Source organism: Talaromyces proteolyticus (genome assembly GCF_021365285.1).
Source record: "Talaromyces proteolyticus strain PMI_201 chromosome Unknown BGW36scaffold_15, whole genome shotgun sequence".
Taxonomy (NCBI): Eukaryota; Fungi; Ascomycota; class Eurotiomycetes; order Eurotiales; family Trichocomaceae; genus Talaromyces; species Talaromyces proteolyticus.
In genome coordinates this window covers 231321-243599 of record NW_025764291.1, presented here as the reverse complement: position 1 = coordinate 243599, position 12279 = coordinate 231321, and the positions used below count along the sequence as shown (strand labels likewise).

The 12279-nt window shown below is 44.9% G+C and overlaps 4 protein-coding genes across 4 annotated transcripts; 1 reads left to right on the top strand and 3 right to left on the bottom strand.

Moving 5' to 3' along the window:
• Positions 1 to 519: 519 nt before the first annotated feature.
• On the bottom strand, positions 520 to 3061 carry BGW36DRAFT_441511 (glycoside hydrolase superfamily). Its single transcript, XM_046221558.1, has 8 exons — positions 2716 to 3061; positions 2430 to 2652; positions 2175 to 2359; positions 1702 to 2111; positions 1435 to 1650; positions 1232 to 1372; positions 1050 to 1180; positions 520 to 989 (listed from the first exon to the last, which is right to left on the bottom strand). Exons 1-8 carry the CDS (start codon positions 3053 to 3055, stop codon positions 677 to 679), a joined length of 1959 nt encoding a protein of 652 aa, XP_046065714.1. The 5' UTR covers positions 3056 to 3061; the 3' UTR covers positions 520 to 676.
• Positions 3062 to 4683: 1622 nt separating this feature from the next.
• BGW36DRAFT_264356 (ELO family) lies at positions 4684 to 5599 on the bottom strand (the record flags this gene model as incomplete). The annotated part of the gene is made up of 3 exons (XM_046210108.1): positions 4684 to 4983; positions 5039 to 5287; positions 5339 to 5599. Coding segments are annotated over 3 exons (810 nt in total), but the record flags the coding sequence as incomplete, so codon positions are not given.
• An 889-nt stretch (positions 5600 to 6488) lies between these two features.
• BGW36DRAFT_308195 (fatty acid desaturase-domain-containing protein) lies at positions 6489 to 8066 on the top strand (the record flags this gene model as incomplete). The annotated part of the gene is made up of 6 exons (XM_046212313.1): positions 6489 to 6616; positions 6688 to 6769; positions 6831 to 7149; positions 7222 to 7484; positions 7544 to 7846; positions 7914 to 8066. Coding segments are annotated over 6 exons (1248 nt in total), but the record flags the coding sequence as incomplete, so codon positions are not given.
• A 498-nt stretch (positions 8067 to 8564) lies between these two features.
• On the bottom strand, positions 8565 to 11230 carry BGW36DRAFT_351598 (uncharacterized protein). The gene is made up of 5 exons (XM_046213359.1): positions 11030 to 11230; positions 10879 to 10950; positions 9977 to 10788; positions 9227 to 9897; positions 8565 to 9164 (listed from the first exon to the last, which is right to left on the bottom strand). Exons 1-5 carry the CDS (start codon positions 11074 to 11076, stop codon positions 8796 to 8798), a joined length of 1971 nt encoding a protein of 656 aa, XP_046065711.1. The 5' UTR covers positions 11077 to 11230; the 3' UTR covers positions 8565 to 8795.
• Positions 11231 to 12279: the final 1049 nt, after the last annotated feature.

The window sequence follows — 12279 nt, the reverse complement described above, 5'->3', positions numbered from 1 at the left end:
AGCGCACTGTCAACAGGAAGGTAGGAGAGGCATGCGAGCCTACAATTTTTAGTCTCGTAACCGGGTGTTCAAATCATTGTAAGAGCCAATATAGCGGCAACTTTTCTTCTGTAATGATCCATCAATCTAGACTGTATTATTATGATTATAAAGAGGACAAAGAATGACCTAGATAAATTGGAAGTAATTAAGTCTAAATATATTGTCAGCTTATATGTTTGCCTAAGGCAGTAGTTTATGTGTGAAGTCAATGTTCTCTACGCATTATACGCCAATTTTTCTTCTCTTCCCGGTTTATACTTATTCAACTCTGTCAGCTACGTTAATCAGCTATGATTTTTGATATTATTGAAGGCTATTCCTGCAATAATGTCTCTAGGCCTATCTTACTCATCTACATCAATTGATGTCAACTGGAGGTCTTAGGATGGCGGACAAGTATACATCATGACATACTATATATGAAAGAGAACAAGCTCCTTTATTAGGATTTTCAAAGAGGGTTTTCAATATCATGGTTTCATGACTTCCAAATTTCGATAGAATAAACCCGCTAGTTATGATTTAATATTAAAATATTCACTTGGACATGGGCGACAACCTTAACAAAACCACTAATTTTAGAGGAATATTATACTTGCCATTCTGTGGCCCGCGAAGGAGTTCACGATGCTTATCACACACTAAGGGCACGAGTAGACATAGAAGAGTTTCGTCGTGCAACTGCAGTCTCGTAAAGGCCTTGAATATCGGCTTTCCACTGGTCTCTATCTGGTCTCAGAACTTTGCGGTCGTATGTCAACAGCCCATTGACCTCTCCTTCGACATCCGTAGTTTGGGTCCAAACACCCCCACTACACGAGAACCGGCTGACCTGGTCCTTTAATTCGGAGAGGAGGAGATGGCTGCGGTAATTCCAACTCTCAATAGTCTCGTCAATCTCATACGTTTGGTTAATGCCGTTCACAGCAGCCTGGACATTCCATAGACTTTTGAAAACAATTAGTAATTCGTATAGTAGGGAGCATTTTTAATGAAACTAAACATACTGATCAATCGAGACATTATTTCCAATTCCTCCAAATTCGCCCTGAAATCCTATCCGAGTGGGATTATACGGGCTAGATTGAATCGAGTAGAAAGGCGTGCCACACTGAGGATTTGCATAATGGTGATTGTCCTATTTCCAATATCAGTAATCCGTCCTACTGTGGCTCACGTGAGTTCCTACACTGAAGTCTCCAGCCCCGTGATCATACCACCCCGTTGTGGAATCGATAAGACGTGTTGGGTCAAGTTGTTTGACACGGGCAGTTAATGCGAATTCAGGATACCCCTCGATTAACTGACCCCATCCTTCATTATAGATAATCTATGAAAGAATTATTGTGTAAGTGGAGTGATTTGATTCTGCTTAGTATAATCTCAACTTACCCACGTGACGATACTTGGGTAGCTTTTGTGCTGGTTCACAAGAAGTTCCAGCTGGCGAATAAACTCTTGTTGCTGCGCGTCATCTGGAAGAATAGTTTCGGTTGCACCATCAGACAATGTTCTTGTCTGCAAAGGCCGAAGAGCTGGCATATCTTGGATGACCATCAGCCCCAATTCATCGCATGCCCGATAGAATAGAGCTGGTTCCACTTTAATCTTTTGCCCGTCGTTAGTTAGCTGGTTTCGAAGGTCATAGAGATGACATACATGTTTTCGAAGCATATTAAAGCCTAGACTTTTCAGAACCTCAAGGTCATATACCATAGCATCGCGGGTGGGTGGTGAATAAATTCCATCTGGCCAAAATCCTTGATCAAGCGTTCCAAACCAAAAGATAAACTCCCCGTTTAGGAGGGGGCGAACAACACCATCGACAGTTCCTTTAGAGACGGTCCGAAATCCTGTATAGCTGTGAATGGTATCTTGGTTAAATATGACGGTGATATTGTAGAGGTTAGGCGTGTCTGGGGACCAAAGCTTAGGTGACGATACAGAAAACTGAAATGGTTGGTCCGAGAAACCATGCCCAGATGCCACATGATTACCGGACTCCGGATCAATGACGGCAATTTGAACTTTTTTTGCTTGTTTCTGCAAACTATGAACAGTAACATTTACTATAAGAGAAATTCACGAGTTAGCTTTCCTAATACCAAACGTTTGATTACTGTCGTCCATACCGACGCCGTGCATATCAGCGGCCAAGTCTAGCTGAGTGATGTAATTTTCCGGCGCCACCTCAGCCCAGACACTTTGCCATATACCACTACAAGGAGTATAGAATATGTGAGAAGGGTTCAACGTCTGCTTGCCGATGGGTATAACGTAGTCGCCACTATCTGTTGGATCATGCACAAAGACAAGCCTGGGTAACGGGAAAGTTAATTGGTAAGTCTCGCGATCATTTTCGATTTTTGATAGCTCTGACCGCTTACAGCTCATTTGCAGTACCAGGTAAAAGGTAATCTGTTGCATCAACAGTAAAATGGAAATATCCTCCACGATGGAAGCTGGCGTTGTGGCCGTTAACGAATACCGTGGCCTCATAATCGATCGCCCCAAAATTGAGAAGGACTCTCCGTTTGCGTTCAAGCCAATGCGATGGGACAGTAAATGAGGTTGAGAACCAGGAGTAAAGAGTGTTCTTTCCTTGAATTCCTATGTGGCTATATTTAATATCTTTTCGACGACATCTGAACTCCCAAGGCTCTTATGACAAACCTGATAAACCACTCTCCAAACAAGATGGAATAAGAACTTCTTGTGCGAGGGTCACATTGAAAGGCGGACTGTTGACTGCATTCAAGCTAGATGCATTCTCATACCTCCAGATACCGTTCAAATTGACCCACTCGGTACGTTCCAACTGAGGTCTAGGATATTCCGGCCATGGATTGGTGCCAGCTGTATACGTCCAGTTGGTAGTCAATGGGGGTTGCTTGACAGCGTATGATGAACTCGATGCGTCAAAACGCTTGCTTTTCTCGGTGTTTCTTGAATCGGCGCATCTAGCCAATCCAGGAATTAACGATAACAAAAGAAGGCTCGTTTTGAAATACATGGCGATGTATTGAGCTTTCTTTTTCTACTATCGCAACTTCTTACTTGACCTCCAACTCAGCACGGAAATCCTCAAACTTAGAAAGGGTTGGGGGTTTATATGGGGGTTTTACGGGCTTGTACGGGCTTGCAAATCAGTCAACAAGGCTTCAAGGCTGATTTTCCCCGCACTAAGCTCCCCGCATCGGCACGGCTCTCTGTTGGGTAGTATCTACTACTATCGAAAGGAGACCGCCATATATAGAATCCTTTGTAAAGTGGGTACGCGTATGGTTACATTAACTAACCATAACAACGACGACCTAAAGTAGCGGAGTGGCCACTACTGTATACTAGGATATTGTATGTTTTCCACGTGCACCGACCTTGCGAGATTGGCACTATCTCGAGCAGAATTCGGGGGAGGGGGAAATATCGTGTTAAATCCTGCGGACACATGGCTCATCGAGAGGGTTCCCCTCTTACTATTTAGTAAGAACGCATGATGCAAGGGATGGGTGATCCCTCACTTTTTCTCCAATACCTAAGCGCGATCATTGGGATGTTGAAGGAAACGACTAGTCTATGAATTAGTAATATACTAGTGCCAACAAATGGAATCCTCTCTTCGCAATGAGCATTGCTCTCGAAATCGCCAAGAAAGATCAGCACCCGCCGTCAAGAATTGGACGGGGCCTGCATGATGCTAAAGCCCTAAAGGCGCAAGGAGGTTCCACAAAAAAGCCAAGTCTCAGTCTATGAAGCGGGGTGAGGTGAAAGCAAGGAGCTTTACCAGTATCATTTACGCTTAGAATGGTTGATCATCTCCCCGCTCGGCATGGGTAAACCCTAATAGCAGCGAGCCCAACGAGTGGCGCAGCCAATAAACAACAATTGGTCATGCTCGATACTGATGAGTCGTGACCTTCTTGAGCCCTAATATAATTTCTTTTCCCGCTTTTGCTATAGTTGATTGATAGTCAACTGGGTCTAGCAGACATACCCCTTGGCACTTGCAAGTTACAATTACCCGTGAGATAGATACAAATACCCCGTTGTACAGATGCGGGGCACGTGGGGAGATTTTAGTTTGAGACTGAAGGCCAACAGTAAGCCTGCCTACGTGATAATGATTCGGTTTGATAGCTGGATAAATCGAATTAAAAAGAAAAAGTCAGTGGCATGAGCTCATAGCCTATGTCTCATACAGTACATGTAAAAACTGGCATGAGATTACGATTAGATCGATCAGCATCACTGTATGTAGAAGCTATATATTATGCCTTCATATCTATTCATGTATCTCGATGTAAAGAACATTGAATCATCTATATATCTTCCATACTGTCTGGCATAGAGCACGAAGCCATTACCAGACGCTCCTATAGCGAGCATTTGACAGAGTAACAGCACGCTGAACTCCTCTCAAAGCCCGCTAGTTTCAAAACGTTGATATCCTAAACCTCGCGGTAGTCAATCAGCCTACCTAAACCATGAAGTCTATTTTTTGTTGTTCATGACCTTGTGACTTCATCAACACACAGTTAGCATTCGGTTTTATATATTGCCAGCGCTCAGTTGAGTTATAGTATTCTCAGAACATTATGCATTCTTGGTGCGTATGAAATCTTGATGTCGGGTTCCATGGCTGTAAGTCCTCCTGAAAAAGTTCAAGAATAGTAAAAGGAGAGGAATAAGATATGCCACATTTAGAGAAATTGCAAATCTCTCTCCTGGAGTATTGACACAAGATATAGTTTCAATTCGAGGATTGGCCAAGTCAGCTCCTCCCTTTGCTACATCTTCACCAATGACATTGTACGATATGAACAAACTGACAGTTCCGTAGACAATAGCAAGGCCCGTTTGTACTATTTGCATTGTAGTCAAAATCATTTTGAAACCTCGAGGGATTGGAAATTTGAACAAAGCCACCGTATAATATGTATACTAATGTATTGGTGAGCTTGCGAGAGGATAGAGGACTAAATTGGTGCTAACTAACCATCAGTGTGTGGATACCGCAATTCATGAAAATGAAGCTCCAAAGAGGAGTAGCCATGTAGTAATACCCTGCCCATACGCATATTAATGCACCTGTGTGGTGGTAAATTTGGAAAACGGTTGGCGTTTTGCCTTTCACAATGAGAATGACAGTATCAACAAGCTCATAGATCTTGCTCATATAGAAGAAGAATCCATAGAGGACAAGGCCGTTGGCCCAAATATGATAGAGTTCGGGTGCGTTTCCATGCTTCAACCCTCCCAATGATGTTTCACCTGGACTGGTAACATGACAGAGAACATCGAGCATCCTAGTGAGTCTCCCTTCAGGATTTCTGGTGTCCCAGGCAGCTGTGAATACAAACCATACTACATTGGCGAAGCCGAAGAAACTAATGGCCGAGTAACCTGTCAATATCATATTGTGCGTCACATTAAACCAGAAAAACAGTGGAGTTTTCGAGATCCGCCATGGAGTATTTCCCCTCTTCGTGTTTCGTATCATCAGGAGCATAGTAAGTCCGACGTAAATGGATGAGACAAGGAGGGGAAATTTGAAATTTGTGACCACATCGTTCAAAGATGCCAATATCAATGGCTTAGTAACCAAATTTATTTTAGTGTAATGTCTGGACATCTTCAATTTCAAATATGTGACGTCGGGCGCTTAGGCGATGAATGTCATTGAGAAGCGAGAAACTTGTTTGTACTTTATATGGCTCGGAAGGGGCCAAGTTCATATGCAAATTTAAGATTACTTGTCCGGCCATTTACAGTCGGGATTATTATCTGTGAAAGAAGGAATCGTACCGGATCAAAGAAACTCTTTCCACGGCTAAATAATAAGTCCGATTATTTAAGCGATGCATGGAAAGGATTCTATGAGAAATCCTCACCATATGGAACAAAGTCCGTGAGGTTACAAAAACGTAATCGTAAGCTGGTGGGGGTTATGTGCTGTCTCCTACCTGCTACCGCGCTGTGGACATTATAGTATTAAAACGACCAAGGTCTAGTACTAATAAAGATATGAATTCGGATACATGTGTAACAACACTAGTAAAGTACGGAAAAGTTGCTACACGTCCTCATTTGTGATAAGCTAAAATAGTATTACTTAATCAGCATTTACTCTCAGTTCTGCAACTTGCAATGACAATTACACACTCGCGAAGAAAACTGAAATTATTTTGACAATCATCACGACGGATAACAATCCTCTACGGCATAAATCTATCAAGATAACATAGATGATGAGTGGCACTAAGGTAAGATTCTCTAAGCCAAAGTAGTTTTAGACTAACTCAATGCTTCAGGGACACAACCGCGATTACTCCACAAAGGACCTCCGCGAGTCGGTTGTAGAGGGAAGATGCCTCGTTGGGGTTCGTGGACAGGTATTCCTCCTAGAACATCAGTGGAGATTATACCATCGCTAAGGCGCATCGCAGGTTTATGACCTGACAGAATTTCAAAAAATACATCCAGGGGGAATTTCTAGACTTCGAATGTCAGCTGGAAGGGATGTCACTGTTCTATTGGAGACAACTCATGATCACTCAGTTCTCGAGGTTTTAAGGTATAGGGCCGCTTCGTGATTTGTATTTTAGCATATCTGCTTATAAAGAGATGATATTCTCACTTCCATAGACGATACCGAGTCGGTAGTCTACGAGTTGCTGAACATCCAATATTCAATCAACCAAATGAATTTGCACTTACTCTCAGAAGGGTATGTATCAATACAAGAATTAGCCTAGGAGTTCGTCGTCATGACTGACTGGGGAACGCAGAGAGTGAAAGAACATTTTAAAACCACCGGCCAAGATCCAAAATATTCTCCTGACATATTGATCCGCTGTCTTGTTCCAATTTTTGGTATCGGGGGATGCTACTATCTCCTATACTGGAATTCAACTGTGCGTCTAAGTACGATTAAAACCCTTATTACCATGGTGGTGTGGTCATGGTCATATTTTGCATTCACCACATACTGGGTGCACGACGCATCGCATGCTTCTCTCACCCATAACCCCAGAGTGTGGGACGCTATGGGCACGGTCTACAATTTTGTCATGGGCTTCTCCGATATCGTATGGTTCCATAGACATGGTATGAGAAAATATCTTTCCTTGGTATTCCCAAATTGAATGGAGAGGTTGTATTAACATTCAGATCAAAAAGTTCTGGGCCATCATCCATATACAAATGTTCAGGGAGTAGACCCGGATATATCAGTCGAGCCTTTCTCCATAACTCGGTTTCTGCCATCGCAAAAATGGTCTCCAATATATTCAATTCAACACATCTACGCACCGATTTTATATAGCTTGCTAACTCACTTTTCCAAATTGCAAGACATATTAGCCTGCCTTCGCCAGAGTACTGACATGATTCCAATCAACCCTTTGAGCCGATCCCAACTTTTCGTTTTCTGGGCGGGCAAAGTACGTGAACTTGATATGTGACTAGAGATTACGATGACCTAATATTATGACTTACGCAGGTGTTCTTTTTCACTTACCGGTGTCTCCTGCCGATTATATTCTCGCCGAGCAGCACAGCTCGGGTTATATCTACGTTTCTGTTTTCGGAAATTATGTTATCCTGGATCGCGGCTTTTGTTTTCGAATCCAATCACGTCGTGGGAGATGTGTTATGGGTTCAGCCACCAAAAGAAGGTAACTTTACAATAGATTGGGTTCAAATGCAGATAGAGACGGCGCAGGACTATGGTCATGGAAGTTGGATCACAACCTTCTTGACAGGTTCCCTCAACTACCAAGTTGTCCATCACGTCTTTCCACAGGTCAGAAGCATTCATACTCTCGGTTTCCGCTCTTCGTGTCTTGGTCTGATCTTATTTATTTTCATAGATAAATCAAAAGTATTACCCAGAAATTGCCGATATCGTGAGATCGACGTGCAGAGAATTCGGAATTAAATATCGAGTTCGAGATAGCTTCTTCCAAGCTTTGGGGGATCATTTGCTTCTTTTAAAAAGAATGGGATTGGATAAAAAGCCTTGACAATTAGAAGGCCAGCGTCCTTTTACCGTGAGTAATTTCCAAGTGGAGAAAACTACAGAATACGGATATAGGTCTATTCTATGAAAACCGTCGACAATTTTCCATTTCATATGATGAAATATAGATCATCATCAACCAATATTTTAAATCATAAATATGGCCCCAAACACAAGGAAATGAAGTTTGATATCCATAGTCGACTAGCAATAAGGTTATTTCATATCAGATACGCAACGGCTCGATGAAGTCTACAGGCGTATCTATGTTCAAATTTTAAATAGATAGAATTTGCAGGGCCCTTCCAGGTGATCTCAGAGGGAAACGCGTATATAATTGGTCACATCGGTGGAGAAAAACGTCTATGGTATGGCTTCCAAGTCATTCAATGCTGACCCATGGGACAGTTGGGGAATCTTTCGATGACAAATGCACGTTTAAGAATTCAGGCTAAGATAGCTTCCAAAATTACGGGTGGTTAGAAAGGGCAAAGCTTATGTTCTCTTTTAAATGTTTCCAAGATACGTTATTTGAATCATTATATCTCAATAAGCGGCTAAAGTGCCCTGTGATCTGTTGTCGATCATATCGCATTACTTGTAATTTGTAACCATCACTGCAACTAGTATTAAGCATAAGTACAGGATCACCACTGTGAGCTCATGTTCGCCGAGTATCAACTTCCAATCGCAAGGCCCCCTCGACACCCTTTTTAAGCTATCCAGCCTGATTTCAAGTAACAGTCTTAGGCTCATCGATAGCTGTCTCAACAGCCTCAGTTTCACCTTCAGGAACCTCGATCGCGTCGTACTTCGGCGGCGCCGCAGGGCTGCCGAGCACCTTTTCACTCTCAGACTCATCGCTATGACGACCTTTGTCTAGATGATACAACGGCTCGAGGACAGCATCCTTGCGTCTAAAGACCCAGCGGTTGATAAAATACGGTAGGGCCTTATTGAGCTGATACTTCATGTGAGTGCGAGTAGGAACAGCGAAAATATAATCTAGTTCTTCAAGAGTACGCTGTTTGGTTTCCGGAACCCAAAAGAAGATCATGATGAGTGCAAGGATATTAGTGCCAGCGTAAAATCCGAACACACCCTTGTAGGCAAAAATATTAGCGAGTACAACAAACGGAAATTGGAAGGAGTAATAGAACGTACCACCGGTTGCATGGTGTCCAACATCAACGGCAAGAAAATGGAGAGAATCGCGGCCCAGAACAAACAGGTTGCGACAGCCCAACCCATTCCGAGTTCACGGTGGGAAAGTGGAAAGACTTCAGCCGAATATGCAAATGGCACGGGCCCTTCACCGGGAGAGTAAAACATGGCAAAGATATAGACAAACATGGCCACAAGAGCTAGGTGGGCTTTCAAGTTGACGCTGATCAAGGAACACAGACCAGCCGTCAAGAGAGTCCAGGCCATGTTTGGGAAGGTGAAAAGAAGTAATGATCGCCGTCCAAACGTGTCAATGGTCCAGATGGCAGGCCATGCGAAGAGAAAATTGATCAATCCAAAACCCCACGAGGCCCACAACGCTTGAAATTGATCGAATCCCGATTTGACGAAAATGGTTGATGAGTAGAAAGCAATGATGTTGATGCCACACATTTGCTGAGCAATCATGACAGTAAAGGAGGCAAGGGTTGCGCGACGAACACGTGGAATAGTAAAGAGCTGAATAAACCGTGTCGCGTAATTTGTCTCGCCAACTACAGCGGCCTCCAATTCGAGTTGTGTGTGGATAGAATAAAGGTCTCGAGCAGCCTGGACGGGGTTGATTCGCAGTTTGATCAAATTTTTCATCGCCTGGGGGTATTTGTTTTTTTCTAAAAGTGTTTCCAGTATATTAGTAACTATTCGGACGTATCAGGCACAAACGGGGCCCCTTCCTCAGAAGATACATACTCATCAGCCAGCGGGGCGATTCGGGGCAAAAATAGACGCCAAAGAGTAGAGGAAGAGCTGGAATCATTGCGGATCCAAGCTGCAGTCTCCAAGCAATAGTACCGACATGGGCAACCGCCAAGTTTGCACTGTATCCCAAAAGGATACCGAATGCTGTCCACAACTGCCATGTCATGACCAAAGCGCCTCGAATATTAGCAGGTGCGTTTTCGGCGGCGAAAATTGGAACGCTGGATCCTTTGGCACCCATTCCAATCCCCAGCAAAAGACGACAAGCAAAGAGCTGTTCCCAAGTCTGGGTAAAAGCGGAGCCAATGACAGGCAGGAAGCAAAAGATGGCAGCCACAAAGATAGCACCACGGCGACCAAAGTAATGGTTAAGGGGATCAGAAACCCAGCAACCAATCAAGGCAGATCCAACATACGGAGCGGAGTTCACCAAGCCGACGAGCAATGTGTCGTGATTGCTAGTACCACCAATTCCAAAGACATCAGGGAAAGACAGGTTGGCACCATTGGAGCCGGTCTGATCCCAACCCTGGACGGCAGCGCCGATTGAACAGAGAATAATGGTGAAATACAACATTGCCGGGTGGCGCCATTTATGAGTGACCTCGGTGTGAAGGTCCTGGAGCTCTACATCAGTCAGAGCGAACTGACCTGATATGGCCTCGTAATTAGTCGGGTCTTGTGCAACCAGAGCACCTTTCTTCAGCAGATCGGTATATTCAGTCAGGTTCTTCTCCACGGCAAACCTGTCGACATTGGCAAGCAGGACCGAGCGAGGAATTCGGGCCAGGGGGTTCTCGATCCTTTTCAATGGGGTTTCGTCAGCCTCGGAAGCACGCGTGTAGATAAAAGAAGAAGAAAAAACCAAGGTGATGGGGCACATGCAGACTTACTCGGCAGTGACATTGGCGTTCAAATTGACGTGGTGGACTTCAAAGCCTTCTTCATTATGGCCGGCGACGCTCCTAGGAAGTTGATGAAGATCATCGTCAGTCTCATGCACAGATTGATCTGTATAGTACGGCAAGGATTCGGCAGTCTTACTTGTCGGCCGACCCCACGGGGTTGACATCTGCTTTGGATGGAGCCATGTTTCCACGAGGCACGCGTGAGGGAAGGAGGGTGGGTGAAGAAAGAAGCAAGGAGAGTGAAGATCTTGGGGAGTCCTTGTATGATTATTTAAAGGGATTTAGTTGCAGGGGCTGGAGGTCAGGCCATGTCCGACCGCGTCCTGCTATTGCGTGCGCCTGCCTCTGCCGCGTCTTTGTGCTCTCCAGATTCAACCCCAGGCCAGTCCCCAGTCCCCAGTCCCCACTGCACATTGTGCTAGTCCGACTCCTCAGTCTGGACTGACAACCAACAGCTTTCTCCCCGCCATGCCCATGATTGGCGGGCGCAACAGGGTAGCAGCACTAGAGAGTACTAATCCTTCTCATCCATAGTTGCACTAATCCTTAGTTGCTTAGTTGTTGCCGGCTGTCCAATTGCAGCCGTGGAAGGACGGTCTAGTTACTCACACAGGCGCTCATTGGCCTATGAGCCCGAGCGCTATGGGGCTGTTCTTTCGAGAAAACATGAATTGGTGGCGCTGATGCGCGCCGCTAATGAGCGCCGCAGACGCCCCAAGCGTGCCCGGCCGGCGGAGTCGGAGTCGCCGCCGCCAATGAACGGGCCCGAAACAACCAGTTGAGCATCGATTTCGGCCTGGCTGGAGTGGCTGACATGGCGTTTTGGCGTGACCTCTGGCAAGGTTAAGAATTACAATTAATCAATTACTGCTTCCATCGTAGTGGTTTTTCCTCCCTTTCTGCGAGACACGTGACCGTTTTCATTATTGCGATGCCTCCACAACAGCAAGGCGCCGTTAAACCGGGCGCCTACGTCATGCGTCCGTCCGTCCTCTCGCCAGCCTTCTCTGGTGTACACAACATCGTGTCTTCGCCATGCGTCGCAGCACGGCGTACTCGGTCTTGCGCCACTCGCCAACAGTAAGAAATTATCATAGTCATAATAGGAATTGCAGAGCACAAAGACTCAAGACCCAAGACCCAAGACAAGGCTTATAAGACTTAAAGTTTAAGGCACAAGCCTGCCCTACCGCCCAGGTGGAATGTGGGTCCACAGCCATGTGTTTGTCACACTGGTTCAACTTTTTCAACCGAAGGATCGAGAATAATACCAGTTGTAATAATCGTACATTTGGTGATACACTGTCCCGCCTCTGCGTGGCAGAAGGATTCTCACCGTGACACAGATCTAGATCCGGAATGCCCAGTGACGGTCACATGCCACAG

Coding starts and splice junctions, on each gene's coding strand:
- BGW36DRAFT_351598 (XM_046213359.1), bottom strand. CDS start 11,076: ATGGCTCCATCCAAAGCAGATGTCAACCCCGTGGGGTCGGCCGACAA. Junction 10,951..11,029: donor CCCGTGGGGTCGGCCGACAA/GTAAGACTGCCG, acceptor TCAACTTCCTAG/GAGCGTCGCCGGCCATAATG. Junction 10,789..10,878: donor AACGCCAATGTCACTGCCGA/GTAAGTCTGCAT, acceptor CCCATTGAAAAG/GATCGAGAACCCCCTGGCCC.
- BGW36DRAFT_441511 (XM_046221558.1), bottom strand. CDS start 3,055: ATGTATTTCAAAACGAGCCTTCTTTTGTTATCGTTAATTCCTGGATTG. Junction 2,653..2,715: donor TTTGGAGAGTGGTTTATCAG/GTTTGTCATAAG, acceptor ATAGCCACATAG/GAATTCAAGGAAAGAACACT. Junction 990..1,049: donor AATAATGTCTCGATTGATCA/GTATGTTTAGTT, acceptor TGTTTTCAAAAG/TCTATGGAATGTCCAGGCTG.